Source organism: Juglans regia, chromosome 5, assembly GCF_001411555.2.
Source record: "Juglans regia cultivar Chandler chromosome 5, Walnut 2.0, whole genome shotgun sequence".
NCBI classification, from domain to species: domain Eukaryota; kingdom Viridiplantae; phylum Streptophyta; class Magnoliopsida; order Fagales; family Juglandaceae; genus Juglans; species Juglans regia.
The window spans coordinates 18,623,001-18,645,795 of NC_049905.1; the positions used below are offsets into that span (position 1 = coordinate 18,623,001).

Below are 22,795 nucleotides of genomic sequence, written 5' to 3' on the forward strand. Positions count from 1 at the left end.
CGAAAAACATGCCTCAAGATTTTTCCCCAACTTAAAAGATTTCAAATTAAAAAAGAAATGAAAAAAATAGACCTTACAACTCTTATTATTTTCCTTATTTTGAATAACATTAAACATTTCATAAAAATTTATATGGACAATTTCATGCGTTCATTTCTCTTTTACTTGAGATCATAAAATTTAGGAAAGTACTCACAATAATCCATACATGGAAGTATTACAACTGTTTTTAATATGACATCATGTGTTGGTATGAAATTATGAGTTTATATAAAAAGATTTATTATATATCAGTTACTATTTACTCTCACATTTCATATCTATAATTTTTTTATAAAGTATTGAATGTTTTTTATAAGATATGAGAATATTTTTTATAGGATATGAGATGCTGAATAATGACTGATGAAAATAATTTTTCTTATATAAAACCATATACAAATCCAATCAAATTTTCTACACAGTTTTAGGAGAGAATTTTGAATTCACAACAATAACTAATTTGATAAATCCGACCGTAAGTGGAATGAATAATTCTATATAACATCACATATTATCTATCCCATATAATTTAATTTATTTATTTTTTTAAATCTTGTATCTTATAAATTAAATTAAGATGGAAACTGAGGCGTAGATACTGGGTGAACTAGTAGTTACATCCGTATCCATCACTCTCCCAAGCCATTTCAAACTTGCACGCAGAGCTCTTGAAATTCGTGTGAAAAAGCAACCCAACCCCTCCCCCCTCTTCCCTCTCTGTAGTGTGTAAAGAAGGAATATCGTCGGGAATGAAGTTGAACTATTAGACACGATCATGGCAGTGCTACTCTCGGCCTCTGCTTCTGCTGCAACTCTTACCATATCGTCACCACCATCGCTACCCAAGTCCACCCTTCCCTTTAACTCCACCAATATCCCAAGCCTCTCTTCAAGAAAATCACCCACTACGAGTAGAGACAGAGCAAGTAGACGTCTTTCTCTTCCGCGTGTAGCTGCTCCTCCAACCACACCAGCATCTGGGGGGAATCGACAAGAAGAAGAGCATGTGATAGAAGGGTATGGAGTTGAGGATGAGCACAGTGAGGAAAGCTCGTCCAATGCCAAGTTCGCTTGGAGGGATCACTGGTACCCAGTTTCTTTGATCGAAGATTTGGACCCTCTGCTCCCTACCCCGTTTCAGCTTCTGGGTCGAGATCTCGTGCTCTGGTTCGACAGGTCTGCTTGTGAATGGGTCGCTTTCGACGACAAATGCCCCCACCGCCTCGCGCCCTTATCTGTAAATTAATCTTCTCCATTTCGTCTTGATTTTTACACTCCAATTTCTGTGCAAATTGAAGTTATGCTCTGTTTAATTGCTATGAAAGGAAAATAAACTAATTTAACAAACGCTCACCTTATATTTGATTTTTGATTTTTTAAACAATAGGTAAGCAATTTGATGGATATATAGCTAAATAATTAATTCGGTAGATAAAGTGGCATAGGATATATGTTGGTATAGATAAAGTTGCTACATGCTCTGTTTTTTCCTCTGTTTTTCGGCTTCTAGAGGAATTCATGCCCTATTGTGTCCCGAAATGATGTAATATATAAAGTCATATATGAGGGTTTCTTTATATCTTGTAAATTCTCTATGAAGAAGTGAGGAATTGGGTTCTTGATGTCTTTCCGCGATCCTGATGAGTTCATATGGTTTGTAGGAAGGGCGGATTGATGAAGGTGGCAACTTGCAGTGTTCATACCATGGTTGGTCATTTGATGGCTGTGGATCTTGTGCTAGGATCCCTCAGGCTTCATCTGAAGGTCCTGAAGCTCGTGCTGTTAAGTCCTCAAGAGCATGCGTTACGAAGTTCCCTACGATGCAGTCACAAGGCCTACTCTTCGTTTGGCCGGATGAGAATGGATGGGAAAGAGCACAAACTACCAAGCCTCCCAGGTGATTGATTCAGTTCATATCTGCAATCTGCTTCCAATTGTTTTGATTTGATTTAATCATTAAGTTGAGGATGTCGATTCATGATTATTTTAAGTCAGATGAATATAAAATTCACTGCAATGTGATGAATGTTTTAAAAAACTTGTTTTGTTATGTAGGCTGCCTGATGACTTTGATAAACCTGAGTTTTCATCGGTGACCATTCAGCGTGATCTGTTCTATGGCTATGATACCCTCATGGAGAATGTATCTGATCCTTCCCACATTGATTTTGCTCATCACAAGGTATATATTTGTAACAATATTAAATCGAATTTATGTAGTTGTGATGCTGCCCTGCGTATGTGTTGTGTGCATTGCCAATGCAGTTTTTAATTCAATAAGAAGATAATCAAACCTGATTCTCAACATGGATATGTGTTTGATAACCCAACCACTATAGCATATATGGAACTAACGTAACAGCTTGCCTGTATTTGGAGGGGTGCTCATGGTTGACTTTCTCTTTTCTCTAAATTGCTTCAGACAACAAGTGCTGTCAGGATGAAATAGGTTTTACTTCTGATTCTTTATAAGGCTCGGAGAATAAGTAAACTCTGGTTCTGTAAAAGCAGAAATCAGTTGGTATATTGTTGTGTTGTATGTGCCTGTGGCAAGTCTAATGCTGAGACCTAAGTACTTGTAATGCTCATCAGTATTTAAAAGTTAACTCTGCATATGTGTTTGACTTTATTGGTTTATAAGATTTAGAAATACAAGCAACACTATGGCTGGCCATGATCTGTTCAACTGAAATATTATGGGGAAAGTTGTTAAAGAGGCAACTTGCTAAATAAGGAAGAATGGTAAATGTTTGCGCTTTTTATATTGGATGACTTTTTTTGGTAGAATATTCATGCACCTAAGGGAACTTGAACCCTAGACATCACCTGCCACTCCATACTTAGGTTGCTTCAAAGTATAAATCTATTTACAGGTTACGGGAAGAAGAGATAGAGCCAAACCTCTGCCTTTTAAGTTAGAGTCTAGTGGTCACTGGGGCTTTGCAGGAGCCAATGATGGTAACCCACGGATCACTGCCGAGTTTGTTGCACCTTGTTATTATATGAATAAGTAAGTTTACCACTCTTGCATAAGCAGTTAAAGCTGCATATTCTTGCATTTACCATTGATAATGTGGTGTTTGCATGATACTAATAAAATCTCATGACTTTGATTCTTGCATGTGGTTGCTTAGAAATTTGAGTCCTACTCATACATGCATTGATGTTTAACAGAATAGAAATAGACGTAAAGCTTCCGATAGTTGGCGATAAAAAATGGATAATATGGATTTGTTCCTTCAATGTGCCAATGGCACCTGGAAAGACTCGATCTATTGTTTGCAGTGCCAGAAATTTCTCCCAGTTCACAGTACCAGGGCATGCCTGGTGGCAGGTAAGAACTCTAGTACCATTCTTCTGTATTTAGCTTAAAATGTCACCAATTAGATGGGCATTCCGATCAGTTCTCCCTTTTAGTTAAATTCTCTCTTTGATCATTTTTATTAGCTTGCTATTTTCTTATGCAAATTATTGTAATTGCTTCTCTTAGATTAGCAAACGTGTTAAGTTTAATCATGCCCTCTTGTGAAAAGAATAAATCTCATCTCGATGTTGCATCACAGTAATAAATCTCATCTTGATGTTGCATCACAGTGGCTCCTTGTGGTATAATTCCATTTGCATAATAACCGAGTAATGATAAGTTTTGTGTCAAACTGCGTTTGAATAATATCTGATTTTTATTTCCATTTTAATGAGTGATCATATCCTTTTAACTTAGTTCCTATTATGTATGCACTGGTGTTAGGTGGTTCCTAGATGGCATGAGCATTGGACTTCAAATAAGGTGTATGATGGGGACATGATTGTCCTCCAAGGTCAAGAGAAGATATTTCTTTCAAAGACAAAGGAGGGTTCTGCTGATGTTAATAAGCAGTATACGACAATAACTTTTACACCCACCCAAGCTGATCGCCTTGTCTTGGCATTTCGAAATTGGTTGAGACGACATGGGAATAGCCAACCTGAGTGGTTTGGCATGAGCAACCTACAACCTTTGCCATCAACAGTTTTATCAAAACGTCAGGTGTGGAAACTCATTGTCACTCACATTTTTAGAGCAGGTCTATATTGAGTTTGTAGAATTTTGTTCCTTGATTTTTTTGATAATACAGTATAAACATGCTATTTAGTTTCTAAGATGAGAGCAATAAAAATATTGCAATTTTATAACCAGATGGGGGAAGACTCTTTTCTGTAAGATCCTGAACCCTTCTTTTATTTAATTAATTTTCAATTTTTTTAGATGCTAGGACATACACAAAAATGCCTGTATACAAAGGTATATCATGTTTTAAAATGACCCCTTAATCTCAACAATTAAGAGAATATCCTAATAGGTCAGCACAGCGTACAAGATACATTGGTATTGCTACTGATTTGTTCTAGTTCTGTTTCCATTTTGTTTTGCAGATGTTGGACAGATTTGAGCAGCACACTCTTAAATGTTCATCATGTAAAGGAGCTTATACAACATTCCAGGCATTGCAAAAGTTTCTAATTGGTGCAGCAGTTATTTGCTGTGCAACGGCTGGGATTCCATCAGATATGCAATTACGGATTTTCCTGGCCGGGCTTGCACTTCTTAGTTCTGGCTCGGCTTTTGCTTTGCATGAACTGCAAAAGAACTTTGTATTTGTTGATTATGTGCATTCTGAAATTGATTAGAAAGAGAGAAAATACTTGGGCACTGTTTGCCAATATGCATAGGCATTAGAAACTACTGTGAATCAATCTTTGTATGAAGATTGAGAATTTATAAAGAATATATACCAAAAATTGTACAGATAACTTGTCATTCAAGTCTTTATATGCACTGTGAAAATGAGCTACCATTATGTTTTGAGATTGGTAAATTTGGGGGAATTATCCTCTCAAATAGTTTCTTGTTTTAAGAATATACACAGCCTACAAATTCAAACCATCTTTATTCCTAGCTGTCACACACTGTGGAAAGGGAGAGATCTCTACCCTTGTTATTGATAGTGGACACAATCATGATCATATCCTTCCAATCATGGTCGTATTCATTACAACTTCATCGCTTGCATTGTCTACTGCTTGTGAATGGAGGGGTGGGGGGAAGATGAGATTTCCCTTTCCTACCTAATGCTTTGTCTCAGCATGAAGTGGGAGATCCCCATCGCCAGTTTTAGGAAAAAGATAATATGTTCACCCCATCGCGTGTTGATGGGCACATACAGTGTGACGAGACAGAGATCTTTCCCTTCTCATTTGAGATGGACGCAACTATACTCAAAGGGAAAAGATCTATTCTTCCAATTGTGTTCACATCGATCACATTGCTTGCATGATCATGTGCTGGATATGGAGAATCCACATATCAAACCACGTCCAAGATTCACACTTTTTATAATCTCAATACCATTAGATACATATGAGTCAAAAGTGAATTTGGAAGGGAGATCATACTACATATTTATAATGTCCGAATTCCGATTTTGCCCATGATAGAAATAATGAAATTACATGAGTCATTAACTGGGTTTCTACGAATGTATTAATCTTAACTATTGTAACGCATATAATCGGACTAAAATCATATACTAATAGAGATATATCAATAGTCTAATTGTCACTTTATTAATCACTCTCAATAAACATTATAAATATCACATAAATTTTATTTTAACAATTTATGATTTATGGCCAAGGTCCTTTTAGACTAGACGACATAAGGAGTAGTCTTCAAATAGGAAAATTAGGTTCAAACTCCTATATATATAATTATGCATACACATGATTTATGAACATGAATAGAAAAATTCCAAAATGATGTCCCATGGGCCACAAGCAGAGTGCACGAGGAGAGAGATACCTGATATCTCCTGGCTCTTGGCAGAGGGAGGAGATCCGTAGGTTGTTGGTTGTCTAAGATATTCCGGTTAAATTAATAAAAACTCTCGGGGGAGAAAAATAAAAATTAAGAGTGATTTAAATTTAGAGATGAATTATGAATAATTGAATAAAAGTTGAATTATTTATTATATTTTGTATGAGAATTTAAAAAATTTATTTTAAAATTTAAAAAAATTAAATTATTTATTATATTTTATATAAAATTTAAAAAAATTATAATGATAAGATAAATTGAAATAAATCAAGATAAGTTAATATGAATTTTGAATTAAACGAGGCAAAAAGAATTCTCATCTTTTTGGGATTTCTGTGCCGAGGACCTTGATATTCTGAGAGAGAGGGAGATCCAGAGTGAGAGCGAGAAGGTAAAGGGGATTCCAGATTCCAAGTAGAGAGAGTATAAAACACAACCAAAATATCCACAAGATATTAAAAACGAAAAGTGGCTGGCTCATCTCTGACTCTCCTGATTTCCAACTTTTTTGCGGCCTCCTTTTTTCTCTATTAAAATTGGGTTTCTTCCAACATTTTGTTTGTTTGCTTCATCTTGAAATCCACCGTTCCTCTCCACGTCAAAAAGATTGTAACTTTTCGATTACCCAGCTCTCACATACTCTCGCTCTCTGACTCTATGCTCAGATCGAGCAATTGCTTCTTCACTGACTACGGTTAGGGTCGGGGGGTTTTTACGTATACATTTCCTTCTCGTTCTCTCCTTCCCTCTATCTTTCATCCACCTTCTTGCTTCTCATTCTTCACTGGCTTTCTTTTTTTTTTTTTTTTCCCCTTAAAGTTCCTAAGCTGGGTCTTTGTTAACTGGATCTGGGAACTTCTCTGTTCTTTCTTTTTCTGATTAATATTATTTTTCTGACTAGAGGATCAGAGTTGAACTGAATGTCGGTTTTCACGTTGGCTCTTGATTTTTCGGCTTCATGTTTATTTTTCTATACGTTTGACCAAAGCTTGCATTTGAGAAATTCTATGTCAATATTGGTGAATTCCGGTATTTGAAACGAGCTCTTAAGGACTATCTTGGCGTTTCCTATCGTCTTTATTATTATTTTTTTTTTAACTTTCTAAAATATTTTCCGCTTCAAATTTATCTTGCTGTTTTGGATTGAGCGAGTTTTCTAGGGTTTTGGGGTTTTGCAAATTATCAGTGGCTGATGCCAATCATTTGAGCTCTGCAACTCCAGCAGTCTTCAATATTTCAGGTAAAGAAAAAGGTCATTTCTTGCCAATTCTATTCATTATCATTTTCATCATCAGCTTTTGTAGCTTCGTAACGATGGGGCTTAGATAGGGCCCTTCCTTATTTTTAGTAAGATAGGTTGTTTATTATTATTTATAATAATTATTATTAGACATTTTGATCAGTTGTATATCCTGCTTCTGTCCAGTTCCGGTGCTAATTGGACATTTTGATTTGCACACTTTTCGGCATCTGCCTTTCTCCAGTTCACACAGGAACTGGACTGAAGCCAGACCCTTCAGCATGAATTGAAAACCAAAATAATTCTATTTCCTTGTATGTTTCTCTTCCATAAAGGAGCCGAATGAAACCGAAATTCACGTTCTGTTTTAAATTAGAGATGTTAAAAACGATGAATCAATGTCAAATATAGCCCCTTGCCTTCCAACCTAACGATGTGGGCTTGATACCCCATACCCACTTATGTCTATAAATTACCTCTATTTATTATCTACATGAAATCTGTATTAATTGCTTCTATATTAGAGTTAATATTTATTAATCATATTATTCATTATTATTCTATATTATTGTATTCTGAATTATAGGGATTATGCAGTGAATAATTTTTAGTGTTTTGATAATAGTGTTTTTGTTGAAATTATTCAAGTGCCTTTGAGTTCATTTAACCTACTTTCAGTAATCGATAATTTTGTTCAAGATAGGTTTCGTGGTCCATAACATTTTTTTTTTTTTGATAAGTAAGAAGTTATATTAATCCACGTAAAAAGGCAATGCCCAAGTACACGGGAAGTGTACAAGAAAAAGCCTAGTTACAAACTACGCGCTACGGAAAGTAGCATAAAAGTCGTTAAAATTCCTACCATACAATACAATAGAAGAAGCCCAAAGCAACAAAGTGTGATAGAAAAAGGCCCTAAAATTATCCGGAGAGCGTTCCCTATTTTCAAAACATCGACCATTTCTTTCAATCCATGTGCAGCACATTAAGCATAGAGGCACCATCTTCCAAACAGCTGCAATATGACGGTTGCCCCTAATCCCTCTCCAACATGAAAATAAATCCGAGACCCTCCTGGGCATCACCCATGCAATACCAAGCCTAGTGAAAATGTCGTCCCATAAAGCCTTGACTACTTCGCAGTGAAGAAGTAAATGGTCTGTTGATTCGCTGCTGTGTTTACACATAAAGCACCAATCGGTTAAGTAAATGCCTCGCTTTTTCAGTTTATCAATAGTCAATATCTTCCCATGGGATGCCAACCAGCCGAAAAAGGCAACTTTAAAGGGTGCATTGCTCTTCCAAATGCTCTTCCAAGGAAAGGCATTGGTGGGATGAACCGTAAAAAATTTGTAATAAGAGCGGACTGAGAATTTCTTGTTCCCGGTGTGTGTCCATATTAGTCCATCTTCCCTACCTACTTGTACTTTCAACGCATATAAAATATTGTAGAAATCAACAATGTCGTTCACCTCCCAATCCTGTACAACTCTAGAAAAACTCACTGACCAATGAAAAGAATTAGCGGAAATGCTCATATTATCAGCCACAGAAGCCTTCTTGTCTGACGCAATCCTATACAATGAAGGGAAAGCATTTTCCAAGGCCACATCGCCACACCAGATATCATGCCAAAATCTGATACGCGTGCCCCTTCCCACCTCAAATATGAAATTACTGAGTAGGTCTTCCCATCCATTTCGAATGAATTTCCAAACACCCACCCCGTAGGCCCCTCTTACCGCATTAGAGTACCAATCTCCCCAAATGCTCCCGTATTTAATGTCGATGATGCTTCTCCAAAGAGCGTCCCCTTCCTGGTGATACTGCCAAAGCCACTTTCCAAGTAGAGCCTTGTTGAAGATTCTCAATTTTCTAATCCCCAAACCACCGCAAGACAAAGGGGTGCAAACTTTATCCCATTTAATCAAATGTAATTTTTTCTCATCTTCTAGCCCTCCCCACAAGAAGTCACGGAAGATCTTTTCCAATCTATTTGCCACCCCTGCAGGCAAAGGGAATAAAGATAAAAAGTATGTGGGAAGATTAGAAAATGTGCTCTTAATAAGCGTGATTCGGCAGCCTTTAGGCAAATAAATTCTCTTCTAACCCGCCAGTTTGCATTCAATTTTCTCAACAATCCCATCCCACATTGCCTTAGATTTGTGGGGAGCCCCCAAAGGAAGTCCCAGATACTTATTTGGCAAGAGTGACACCTTGCAACCCAAGATGGCAGTCACTTCACTTAGATTATTAACCAGTCCATCTGGGACTAGCTCGGACTTTAATAAGTTCACTTTGAGGCTTGAGATAGCTTCAAAACACAGAAGGAGGGCTCTCAAGGAGCAAATCTGATCGGGATCTGAGTCACAAAAAATCAATGTATCATCGGCGAAAAGAAGATGAGCAACTGATAAGCTTTCATGCAAGGAACTACCCACCGAGAAGCCTGAGATGAAACCCCTATCCACCACCCCCTCCAACATTCTACTCAATACATCCATTACTAAAATGAATAACAAAGGAGATAAAGGGTCCCCTTGTCTCAAACCCCTAGAGCTGCGAAAGAAACCTTCGGGGGTACCATTGATCAAAGTGGAGAAACTAACGGTTGTGATGCAATGTTTTATCCACTGACACCATCTTTCCCCGAAGCCGTGCTTGCCAAGAATGTACAACAAGAAATCCCAATTGACATGATCAAATGCTTTTTTCATATCCAATTTACACAAGAGACCTTGGGTGCTGTTTCTAACTCTAGACTCCAAGCATTCATTAGCAATAAGAACAGAGTCTAAAATTTGTCTTCCTTTAACAAACGCACTTTGTGACTTCGAGATGATCTTCCCCATAACTTCACTTAGTCTCTTCGCCAGAATTTTTGAGATGATCTTATAGACCCCACTCACTAGACTTATGGGCCGGAAATCGTGTACCTCCACCGACATTGCCCTTTTCGGGATAAGGGCGATGAAAGTGGTGTTTAGACTTCTCTCAAATTTCATGAAAGAGTGAAATTCGAGAAAAACTTTCATAAGATCCTCCTTTAAAATATTCCAACAAGTTTAGAAGAAAGCCATTGTGTAGCCATAGGGGCCCGGCGCTTTATCTTTCGCCTTCCCGTTAAGCACACTAAGTACCTCGTCTTCTTCAAAGGACCTCTCCAACCAAGCCGCACTTGCTTGATCAATTGGATCAAAATTTAGTCCGTTTACCTTGGGTCTCCATTGATATTGCTCCGTTAAAAGCTTGTCATAAAAATGAACAGTGTGATTTTTTATCCCAACTCTATCCGTCAAAACCCTGCCTTCCGAATGTAGGACCTCAATGGCATTGTTTCTACAATGGGAATTAGCAACTCTATGGAAAAACGTTGTGCACCTATCCCCTTCCTTCAACCAAATGGCCCGAGATTTTTGTCTCCAAGAGATTTCCTTCGTAAGGGTGATTTTTTCCAGCTCAGCTACTACTACCATTTTCCTTACTTTATCATCCTCCGAAAGAGTCCCCCCCACTTCTTGAACATGAAAATGTTGCAGCTCTTGAGAGAGAGTAAAGCGCTGGTCATTAATATTCCCAAAGACTTCCAAATTCCATTTCCTTAGATAATTTTTCAAAGCTTTTAGCTTCCCAGCCAAAATGAAGCTAGGGGTGCCTCGTGAGTTGATAGGAGTTCCACCATGATCTAACTTACTTCGAGAACCCATCTACCTTTAACCACATATTCTTGAATTTAAAATATCTATGTCCCCCGTGAAGACCCCCACAATCTAATAAAAGGGGTAAGTGATCGGAGCAAAGTCTGGAAAGCCTTTTTTGGCAAAGGTTGGGGAAGTGGACCTCTCATGAGGAAGAGACAATGAACCTGTCCAACCTAGATCAAGCCCTCCCGTTAGACCAAGTGAAATCTCTTCCTGCCAAAAGTAGATCAACCAGTTCCATCTCAAAAATAAGTGCTGAAAAATCAGCCATGGCTGAGCCCATGTTGGAATCCCCTGATCTTTCACTTGTGAATTGAGTGACGTTGAAATCGCCTCCAATACCCCACGGGATATCCCACCAACTACACACACCAGCTATTTCGTCCCAAAGAAGTTGTCTTTTGTTGTCAAGATTTGGCCTGTAAACACCTAAGAACCCCCAAACGAAACCATCTTCTACATTTGAGAAAGAGTAAGCTACCGAACATGCGCCAACAAAATCCTCCACCAAATTGACTATTCTCTTATCCCACAGCACTAATATGCCCCCTGAAGCACCCTTAGAGACAAGGGTGGTCCATTCCACATAAGGACAATTCCACAAGCTTCTTATTAATTGCCTATCGATATACTTCAACTTAGTCTCCTGCAAACATATCACATCTGGCTTCCACTCCTGTAATAAGTTCTTTATTCTCAGGCGCTTGCTTGGATCATTCAAGCCCCGAACATTCCATGAAAGGATCTTGGGCTTCATGGAACATCGAGGTTCACCCTATCATTGTGTCTTCCCCTACTTGCACTTCCTTCTCTTGCATCATAGTTAATGGAGCAAGCAAGCCTCTTGAGCTCCCTATCTTTTTTAGTAGCAGATTTAGCAAGATGTGGCTGTCCTGCTTCTATGGCAATGATGAGGGCTTTAAATTGGTCCTCATAGCCTTCGCATGAAATCCCAAGGCAGTGTCGAAGAACATCAACCTTTTGTAATACCCAATTAGGTTGTACGCCAGCCCCTGAAGGCACTGGTGGCAACGAGCATAGAGGACTAGGAACATCTTTAGGATCCCCCCCCGATCCGTGTCATCTCCATACTCCTTGCAAACTAGCTGAAGATCAAAACCGTGTGAAGACTCATCATCTGAGAGAATCCCTTCCGTCGATGACTCGTCATCCCCTTCGTCCACAGTGCACAGAACCATTGAAGGGGTCTCCAAAACATCGGAGCCCTCAACCCAAGGCAGCCCAGTGGAGGTCGAAGCCTCCATGCAAATTTCCCTCCCAGCTGAGGTCGGGGGCGAGCCCAAAAAATTAGCCAGAGGCCTGGATGAGGCCATCGGTACTGTCTGTGGCACGGGCAAGCATGACGGCTCTTTTTGTGTCGCCGACGAGCTCAATATGGTTCCATTACTTTTAATATATATGCTTTCTGTAATCCCCCACCCCCTCACTCAATTGGATTAGTGCGCTAGACCTTCTGGGTTTCGGAAATGGGGTGAATTAAAGACTTTGAGGTGACTCTAATGAGTTTTGCAAGTTATCTAATCTTGTATTCAATTGGTTAAAGGTTCAATTCTTCTAAGTTTTGTCCTGCTTTGAATTTAACAAATTTAGTGCTTTGTTTCTATTTTATTGGTGCTGGATGCCCGTGAACGAAGTTTCAACCAATCTTGAGGGCGCACAAGCATTTGGTAAAGAATTTCCCGTAAGGGCACCTTGGGTAATTCAAGGGTAAATTCTCCCGGTCCGTTGGCCCCTAAAAATTATTTGCGCATGCGAGTTTGAACCTTAGACCTAGAAGGAGCATACCACCAAGACCAAGACGCTTACCACTCGAGCCAACCATGAGGTTTAGATTTTGTCCTCTGCTAGGTTGCGGCAAAAGGAAAAAAGAACATAGTAAAAGCTTCGGCTCTTTAATTTTTTTGCACTTTGGGACATGTGAGAAACCAAAAGTCTCTCAATTTCTTACATAGAGTTATAAAATCCCTTCTACCTTCCTCTAAAAGATTGCTGATAAAAATGCATGAAAACTTGCTGCTGTCTTTTGCCAATAAGTCATATTCTAGTGTAAAATGTATTAGAAGGCAATTTCAAGGATATCTGGATCTGTTTCTTGAAATACAATTGTTTTATTTCTGAATCGAGGGCAAGTTTTTCCTTGGTTGGTACTCACGGAACTGACAGTTTGTGGTGGGTACCCACTATAAAAGGTACATTTTCTGTTGATTCCTTCTATAAGTCCTTCACATATCCGTAGAACAATTACTTTCCTTGGAGAAGGATTTGGAGAAATAAGGTGCCTCCCAAGGCGGTATTTTTTGCTTGGATAGCTTCTTTGGACAAAATTTTGACTATGGAAAATTTATAGAAACGCCGGGTGATTGTTGTCGATAGTGCTGTATGTGCAGAAAGGGTAGCGAGACTGTGGATCATCTTATACTGCATTCTGAGGTTGCTAAAGCGATATGGGATGATGTCTTCAGATGTTAGAGATAGAAGCACTACTGTGGTCGAGCTTCTGGCCAGCTGGACGAACCTAGGTGTTATTCCACAAATCACAGCTATGTAGAAGATGGTTCCTATTTGTATTCTATGGTTCCTATGGAAGGAATGAAATGATCGGACTTTTGAAGATAAGGAGTGCTCATTCGAGGAGATTAGATTATTCTTTGTTAAAACTTTATCCCTATGGGCTAAAGCTGTAGATTTCAATGGCCTAGACTTTCATGATTTTCTTGTTTCCATTATTCCTCCTAACAAGGTGTTACCTCTTGTATACCCCTTGTGTACTTGGGCTATGCCTATTCTTATTAATACAATCTTTTACTTGTAAAAAAAAGTTTTTCCTTGGTCTATTGTCTTCTTTTCCCTTCTATTTTCATTTCGTGTTTATTCTCTCTTTCTGATGTAAACAAAGCTGCTGCAGCTAATATTTCCCATCCATTAATCTGTATGTTTTGCTTCCACATGTTCTGATTTGCCAACTCACTTGCTGCTTCTTTATTTGTTGGAATGTTAGTTTTCATGATCTTTTAGGAATATTTGAGGAGATGATGGGCACAGTGAACAAGAGTGGGAGCTCAAAAAAGTCAAAGGGTAGCCTAGATTTGGAATCAGTTGAAGAAGCTAAAACTGAAGGAGATTTGGAAGGAGTTCCATTGAAGAAAGGCCCTTGGACATCAGGGGAAGATGCAATTTTGGTGGAATATGTTGAAAAGTATGGGGAGGGGAACTGGAATGCTGTACAGAAGCACTCAGGACTTTCCCGGTGTGGGAAAAGCTGCCGTCTACGTTGGGCGAATCACCTAAGACCAGATTTGAAGAAGGGTGCATTCACTCCAGAGGAAGAGCGCTGTATCATTGAAATGCATGCTAAGATGGGAAACAAATGGGCTCGAATGGCTGCAGAGGTTAGTGAAAATTTTCTACTTTCAGTCTTAGTTTCCTAATACGTATATTCTGATATGTCTAGTTACTTTTAGATGTGAATAGTATTTTCATTTATAAGGTACATCTCATGCCCATGTTTAATGGGCAGACATTGGACTCTATGTGTCTGCACACTCAAGTGCACCCACATATTTAGAGACATATTGATGCAGGCCAGTTTGCATTACTCTTTGGAAAATTTTTAACCATGAAAGCCAATGATACCCATCATGCCCTAGATAGAGAAAATTAATAAATAAATTCTTATTGTTGTTTCAAGTCCAGCCGAATATTTCTGAGATTAGTCAAACAAGAAGAAATTACACGACTTCATGGGGAGTGGCAGACGGAGCTCTGTAATGGACGCAAGCCTTAGAGTTGGAGCCCATTTACAAATCATATGGGAGTTTGAACTGGTCAATTTGGCTGAATGAGTTTGAGTTATCATATTAGGAGTTATCGTGGTTTTGAAGTTGTCTTATTAGTTGTTTTTTTAGTTTGTAATTTTGATTGGTCAAAGAATTGTAAGTCTATTTAGAGTCTCTACGTACAGTTGTTTCTCTTTAGTTTTTTTGTTGGATTGCTTTTGAGTCTTTGGTAGCTCTAAACGTTGGAGTCAATTGGTAAAATCCATGAGGTTTCAGAGTTTTCTTATAATGTGGTTTTAGTGCTTAAATTGATTTTAAAATCTTTTATTTACGATTATATATAAGGGAATGTCAAACATATGTAAGGGAGTTGTTGATTATTATTTGAAATTGAATTATGGAAATAGCCTATGAGAGTTTTTTCAATGTTCATGTGATCCCAGATGATTGATGTGCTGAAAATGGCTGCTGATGTGAACATGGTGCCGTATAACTGTCTGTGCTTCTTAGTCTGATAACCCCAAGTTTCCTTTTGACACCTGCTGAATTGTTCGATACTATAGTTCTGGAACATGGTCATCTTTTTGGGTTAAATACCAAATAGCTCCTGTGGTTTGGCCTTTAGACAAATTACTCCATGATTTTTACTTTTGAACTTTTCCACTCCCTATATTCTCAACTTCGGTCGTTTTGATCATTCTGTTGCAGATCTGTCAGATCCACTAACAGAGCCCCTGTCACGTGGCTTACAGATCGGGAGGGGAGGTCCCCTCTCGATCAAAGGGCCTTTCTTACTTGGGATGATGGCTGCAGCCACCCCAAATCCACCCGGTTATTTGGGAGGGAACCTCTTGTCCCGTCCTATAATATTTTTATTTAGATTTTTATTTTTTTTCTTTATTTTTAAATATTTTTTATTTATTGCGACATGTGGATGTACACAGCTAAATATGATGTGTGTTGCATTGTAATTGGCGATGATGTGGCTTATGAGCCATGTGGCAAGGGCTCTGCTAGTGGGTCTGACAGGTTTGTAACGGAAGGATCCAAACGACTCAAGTTGAGAATATAGGGATGAAATGTTCAAAATTAAAAATCAGAGATTAATTTGTCTAAAGGTCAAACCACAAGGATTGATTAGTATTTAGCCCTGTTTTTCCTGACTTAATTGATTCTCAGTTGATTGCTTTTTTACTTTTGTCTTGACTGGGTATGTGTGCAATATTAGCATATGTACAATAGCTAGAGTTTTGGTACTTTGCTACTAAACAACATTGATAGTCCCAATTACGAAGATACTTCTGTTGTTGTGCTTTGTTTTTCCTGGTTCTTACTTTGTAATGCACTGGTTTGATGGCGAGCTTTTGCTACCTTTGTTCTGATTAACACTTCATATTGAGCAGCCATTAAATTTCCATCTGAAGGGTTTGGTTCTTGAGAAAAAATGGGATAAATGTCAAAAACCAAGTATAGTAACATCTTAAGTTCTCGAGCCCACTCTTCAGAATTAGGCTGGTTTTATTGCTTAATTATCTCTTGTTTGACTGACAGAATAACAAAATTTCTCCAGGCAGATGTTTGATGCTGATGTCAGGAGTACAAACGGATACACTTGAGTTTTCAGCATCTATACCCTCATTTTGGAAACTTACTCTACTTAAAAAAAAAATTGGATTCTTACTCCCTTTTTTTGAAAATAGAAGCATCCCAAGTTGAATCTATATAGTCTGAAATTGGGAAGAAATGTTCTAATTACTGCAAATGCATTATATTGGTTGGTGAAATGGCTATAACCATTCATGTAAGACGTTTATATAATTGGCTTGCTTTCAATCCTTTATGTTCCTAAACCCTATATCATACAGATATGCACAAATTGGTTGTTTCAAACCAACTGAGCTTATTATGAATCTTTTGGATTTGTCATGTGAACAGCTTCATTATGCCTATAAATTATGTTCCTTTTGAGGCAAGTAATCTGCCAGTTTCTTACTTAAGTTCACACTACGAATCTTTGGTATTGAGGGAAGCTAGTTCGAAAATGTTTTCAAGAAAAGTTGGGATAACATTTGTTTTCTCACATAAGAAAATTGGTACTTTGTTAATATTAGATTTGTTTATGAGGCAGACCTTAAAAACCTCTTTATGTAAAGAGGATGAGTCACAGAACCAGTGGGATGGGGCTGTATGTCTAAAATTAGGGGTTATTGGATTGTCTGTGATCAGAAAAGAGGTGGGAGTGGGGGTGGGGAGAGGAAAACAGGAGGAAGAAGTCTAGATTCGTGCTGGGGTTTCTGGAATTCAGTCCTTTGGGTTGGATGTGACAACAAAGTCCCTGGAACAACTTGATAATATGTACTAAATTAATACTCCTGGATTAACAATTAAGAACCTATCATTAGAACCAGCTAAAATAAAAGCTCCAACAGTCAAACAAGTTTGATAAATCCTAGGTGGGGCCTGCAGCACCATTGCTGTCCGAAATTAAATATGTGCTTTAGAATTCAGATTCCCATCTCTATTGTAAACCTTCCTCAACCATCTAGTTGTCCCCATCAGTTGGATGTCGATACCATATATATATATATATATATATATATATATGTATATTTCTGATTGTGGCTAGTTGAGTGATATATCTAACATCCTCTTTTTGTTAATTGTAGATTATTCATCCATTTACACTAGTTCCATCATTTTCCGACTTTCTTTTCTCTCAGTATAAACAGAGACTAGTTTGAAATATTCATGGTTGTATTGCAAATCACGCATTTCTAATCCCTTGCAGCTGAAGACAGCCGTATGTTGAGCTCGGTGTTGACTATGTTTTGCCTTTTACCAGTCTTGTAATGCTACGTTACTTTACCAATATGTTTATTTGTTTATTCATTTTTGTCTTGTATGCTCATATGTTCAGGAATAGACTGACCTATCAACCTTTTGACATTCTTCCTTCTCTCCTTGTAGTAGCTGCCTGGTCGTACAGATAATGAGATAAAGAACTACTGGAATACAAGAATTAAGAGACTACAACGATCAGGCACACCAATTTATCCGCCTGACGTGTGTTCTGCTGTAATGAATGGTAGTGAAGACAATAATCACAATGGGATGTTGACCACTGGGGACACACACCATCATGATCTCTTGCAGGGAGATAATTTTGAGATTCCAGTTTTAGAACTTGATAATTTACTCAATCACGGGTATCTCTCTTACACCCCAAAACTTCTTGATATTCCTGTGAGCAGCATGCACCAACAAGGTGTTAGTTCATCCGATAATTATGACTTGCTGTTCCGAACAAGGCATCCCCCCAGATGCCTTCAAGAGTTGGAGGTGCTGTTACCTGGTCTGGATGGTAGTGTCAGCAGTGCTCTCCCAGTCTTCAATCACTGCGTGGATTATTCTTATGATCAGAAGGCTGCCAAATCCTTTAACTTGCCGCCTTCATATGATCCAGATCTTGACCCCAGTGACCAGTTACCATTAGGTGTTCCTTCTGGCAGCCATGCCCTTTTAAATGGCAATTCTTCTTCTTCCGAGCCCATATCTGTGGCTATGAAGTTGGAGCTCCCTTCACTCCAATATTCAGAAACTCGACTGGGTAGCTGGGGCAAGCCTGCTTCCCCACTTCCTTTACTCGATTCTGTTGATACTTTGATCCAGTCTCCTCCGACAGAGCAGACCCATTCAGGTTTTCTCTCACCAAGGAGCCATGGTCTGTTGGAAGCAATAGTCTATCAGTCACGTACTCTGAAAGAATCAAGGAAGAATCCACCCCAGCAAAGTTTGGATACTTCTGTCATGCCGGGAGATGTGGTGAAAGGTTTGCCCATCAATCCATGTGAGACATATGGTGACCCAAATTCACCTTTGGGCCATTCTACTGCATCAGTGTTCAGCGAGTATACACCTGTCAGTGGAAGCTCAAGGGATAAATGCCAATCAATTGAAACCATGCTGGGTGAGAATGTTGAAAACTGTGGATTCACTCTGTAAGATGAAATATGTAATTATGTTGATAAAGTTTGCCATTCATTCTTATGCAGGTAGTTATGCTATGCCTGAAACGGTCATCAATCAGGATCCAAGTCATTATGTCATAAAGAAAGACGATTCAAGTCAGAGAAACTTTATAAGGCCTGATGTTTTACTTGACCTTTGTTGGTTTGGGAATAGCAATCAGCATCGTTAAGGACCAGTTCATGCAGATGCTATATGACGCACTTTTTGGTGAAGAATTCAGCAATGGCTACTCCCAGATAAGCACTGTGACTGTTACGTTCTTAACACGACTTGGATCTGGTGCATGCATGAGATAAAAATCTAATGAAGATCGTTGAGATCGCCGGGGAACTTCTGTACTCTGCATGTTATGATTTGTGCTTTGGTGCTGATCTTGGAAGATTTAGTTTGAATTGAGAGACGAGTCTCACTACTATTCACAAACCATTTCAACTCATCTCATCTCTCAATCCAAAAGAGTTTCGGGGCAGAACATTTTCACAAAAGAGGAGTGCAAAATTATTTTATCCTAAGCGTATTAATCAGAATTCATGGTGTTGATCTTCAATAATTATTCCCGTCTCATTCTTTGCTTGTGATCACTTGCTTTTATTTGTAAGAGATACCGTGGAGAACAAATTCCATCACATTATGAAATATGGGTAATGCTCAAATTTGATGGCTCTATCCTTCTTGTTTGGTCCTTTGAAATGACTAGCTGCTATACAGGTTTTGCTAATACGCCATAAACATAATTCATCTCCATTCTCGCTTGCTTCTTCTAATTTTAATTTTTTTAAAATTAATTAATTAATTTTATGGTGAAACCCTTAGAGACTGTGCAAACGCAATGTCTTTTATCCTGCTATTAAACCGTCTTCTTGCTTGCGTTTCCAACATTGGAACACTGGTTCGCCGTTATTTCATTGCCAGACATGGCTCGCAATTGACAGAACAAAAGATCGATGATTTCTTATAGCTTTTGATGACTCATGTTAAGTGTAACAACCCAGCTTGAAGTGTTCATTCCGTGTGGCCCATGGACCTCAATTATCTTTTTATCTTACATTTGAGCCTTTAGATTATTAGTTGGACTTTAAGTTGTATTAAATAGTAGGCTTAGGCCCGTAGTCTTGACTAATTGCAGATTGTGCTTTATTATCTTCTTATTGCTTCTAAGCTTAGGCCCATTAAGTGAGTTATATGTATTGAGCAACTTTGCTCTGGAAGAATCATCCAAACAGTAAATAAAGATAAATTTTCTTCTTCTATCTTCTTCTTCTTTCGAAGGTATTCACCCTCGAAGTGAGATTATCCCTTAGCCCCCTTTGGTGTGTTACAATTGGTATCAGATAGACACCCATCTCTGTTTTATCAATCATGGAATTAATCGTGGAATTGATTCTTCAGATGAAACAAAGCTGTGGAGTGTTTCAATAGCAGCTTGAAAGGGTTGGAGATATGATTGCTACTATGAAAAAAGAAACCAATGTAGCCATCGACGCAGCCATGGATGAGATTTCTACAGCAATCGACAATATTGTTACATTTGCAAACGAAAATGAAGCAATGAAGCCAAAGAATTTCTTTCCAGTCTTAGGTCTGCCTTGCGAACAAAAATACCTCTCTCAGATCCAGATCGAGATTTCTAAGGGGGAAACTATCAAAGGTAACCGTGAGATTTCCAAGCCCAGTCTCAACACCGGCATTTCCAAACATAGGGATAGAGCACGAAGAGAAGTGAATAAAGCAAGAGAAGGACTAGAGGGAAAAATGAGTTGTTATTTGGAGATTTCTCAAAGCTGGAATACAACATTACTACGGCTCCAGCCTCAAGTTTCACACTAAGATTCTCAGATTTGGGAGTTTGACCCAGGTGGTAGCAATTTTCAGTGTCTCCGTTCCTCACCCTCCTCTTTCTCCCATGAGAGCTAGCAGCAACCTGGACCTCCTCTTTCAAAAAGCAGTCGAAGTGCTCTACAAGCTCAAGATCCTTGCCGGTGGCCCCAAGCTCAATCCGGACCTCGTCAGTCTCAAGGCCATTCTCTACCACTCCTCCTTTCCATCCATCCACCTTCTGTCATTACGTAGAGGTCCTACCGGGAGCCAAATCGAGATCGGGTAGCTCTGCTCAACAACCACCAAAACAGACACCAACCTCATCCTAAAACCTTGTTCCAGACAAAACATGCTATACCAGACCCAATATCACAAGAAACCCACAAGGCATGTCCATTAGGAGACTCAAGGTCCCTAAACCCACTGTCTGTCTGCCTTGTCGTTGTTGGCGGCCGCATCTCCCTCGCCATTTGCCATGACGGCAAGTTGGTTTTGTGGGGGTGGGTGACATTTTCTTCCCAACAATCCCAAATATTTGTGATCTACCTGGCCTTCGGGGAAGGCAATGGTGCTATTTTGAAAGCCTTGAGCATCAAAGTCGTTGCCGTGGGCGAGATTTGTAGGAACCAAGGCGGTGGATCTCGATTTCCTTTAAAAATTCTCACTCTCCTCACAATGCTCGTACCCTTGGTTTCCTTCATTAGCCGAGAACTCCACACCACAGATCTAGGTAATTTTGCAACTGGTTCTGGTAAACAGAAGGTGGATTGGAGGGAAAGACTAGCATTGCAGCATTTCAAATCTCCCTTCACAAAAGAGATCACGGGCAGAAAAGTGAAGTCATCACGTTTGTTGGGTTTGAATTTGGTTCGACATGTTCCCAAGAAAGGATTCCCTCTTAAAGATGATGACGAGCCACCGAAGATAAAGAAACCAAGCCAGATGCATGGGATGGCGACGGGTAAAACTAAAGGTAGTGTTCCAAATTTTATCTTGAGAAAACCAAAATGGCGGAGAAAAGCCATAGAAATTGAGGATTAACTTAAATATATCCTTAAAAATGGGGAATGGGCGAGTTAAGGATACATTTAGTGATATATCTCTGTTAAGGAAGCTGGAACAAGTGAGTGCCATTAAAGTTACTGAGAAGAGACGAGAGAATTATAGTAATGTGAATGCCAAGGTTGATAGTAGTGAATCGGCTACAAGGAAAGAAGGAGCACATCCTGAATTTTTCGCTTTCACACTGTTGGAAAGGCTTAAACCAGAGAAGGGTGAGAACACTGCTGGAACTGCACACAGAAGAACCGACCTTGCACAATACATAGACGTTGCCCTAAGATATACACTAGAGCAGGAATATAAGAGTGACATTGTTGGGGAATGTGGCAATTTACTTGGTGTTATTCGAGAAAGTGTGGAGTCCTTGTTTAGAAGATATACCGAAAATGGAATGAATGAAAATGCATTAAAACCAGTTAAGTCTGGAAGTCTAGGCATCCTATTGCAAGCTAGAGTAAAAAAAAAAAAAATACTAGCTCGGAAGTGGATAACGATGAAAGAGGGCCATTTGATTACTGAGGTCTGCTGGAAGGGTTTGACTTTAAAAATTCGATTATATCAAGGCATGATTTTCTGTGGCAAAGGATTCTCTAAGGACATCATGGTATTATATGACTTTGATTTTTTTTCTTTCATATTCCTTCATCCAATTTATAATAAGCGGAACATTTTACGGCCCTTTTGAAGAAGAATTATGGAGGAATTTATGTTGAAACTGCTAAGTTATATCTTGAAAAGTCAATTACAAAGATGGAGTCAGAGAATCAGTGCTCTCAACCTTGAGGACAAGGTTGTTTGAAGGGAACGACAATGTAACAACCTAGCTTGAAGTGTTCATTCCGTGTGGCCCATGGGCCTCAATTATCTTTTTATCTTACATTTGAGCCTTTAGATTATTAGTTGGACTTTAAGTTGTATTAAATAGTGGGCTATGCCCCGTAGTCTTGACCAGTTGCAAATTGTGCTTTATTATCTTCTTATTGCTTTTAAGCTTAGGCCCATTAAGTGAGTTATATGTATTGAGCAACTTTGCTCTGGAAGGATCATCCAAACAATAAACAAAGATCAATTTTCTTCTTCTATCTTCTTCTTCTTTCGGAGGTATTCATTCTCGAAGTGAGATTATCCCTTAACCCCTTTCGGGTGTGTACACAAAGGATGCGATTCTTGGCGTGGAACCCAACTAATGCAAAAATTATGTACGGTTTCCCCCTAAGGCAAGGGTGTTGTGACTGTTGAGTACTGGGTGAAG

At 38.9% G+C, this 22,795-nt stretch overlaps 3 protein-coding genes across 4 annotated transcripts; 2 read left to right on the forward strand and 1 right to left on the reverse strand.

Moving 5' to 3' along the window:
* The first annotated feature begins 634 nt into the window (after positions 1 to 634).
* LOC109001071 (pheophorbide a oxygenase, chloroplastic-like) lies at positions 635 to 4,894 on the forward strand. Its single transcript, XM_018978192.2, has 7 exons — positions 635 to 1,279; positions 1,704 to 1,939; positions 2,098 to 2,224; positions 2,916 to 3,052; positions 3,217 to 3,376; positions 3,791 to 4,069; positions 4,456 to 4,894. The coding sequence occupies exons 1-7, from the start codon at positions 818 to 820 to the stop codon at positions 4,708 to 4,710; spliced, it is 1,656 nt and encodes a 551-aa protein (XP_018833737.1). The 5' UTR covers positions 635 to 817; the 3' UTR covers positions 4,711 to 4,894.
* A 1,362-nt stretch (positions 4,895 to 6,256) lies between these two features.
* On the forward strand, positions 6,257 to 19,345 carry LOC109001069 (transcription factor GAMYB-like). Of its 2 annotated transcripts, none has more exons than XM_018978190.2 (4): positions 6,257 to 7,136; positions 13,857 to 14,247; positions 17,605 to 18,601; positions 18,687 to 19,343. In XM_018978190.2, exons 2-4 carry the CDS (start codon positions 13,888 to 13,890, stop codon positions 18,830 to 18,832), a joined length of 1,503 nt encoding a protein of 500 aa, XP_018833735.1. In that variant the 5' UTR covers positions 6,257 to 7,136; positions 13,857 to 13,887; the 3' UTR covers positions 18,833 to 19,343. The 2 variants fall into 2 exon arrangements, with proteins under 2 accessions (XP_018833735.1, XP_018833736.1); XM_018978191.2 differs by having other exon boundaries at positions 7,005 to 7,136; positions 13,874 to 14,247; positions 18,687 to 19,345.
* On the reverse strand, positions 7,955 to 10,084 carry LOC109001043. Its single transcript, XM_018978159.1, has 2 exons — positions 9,247 to 10,084; positions 7,955 to 9,141 (listed from the first exon to the last, which is right to left on the reverse strand). The coding sequence occupies exons 1-2, from the start codon at positions 10,082 to 10,084 to the stop codon at positions 7,955 to 7,957; spliced, it is 2,025 nt and encodes a 674-aa protein (XP_018833704.1).
* Positions 19,346 to 22,795: the final 3,450 nt, after the last annotated feature.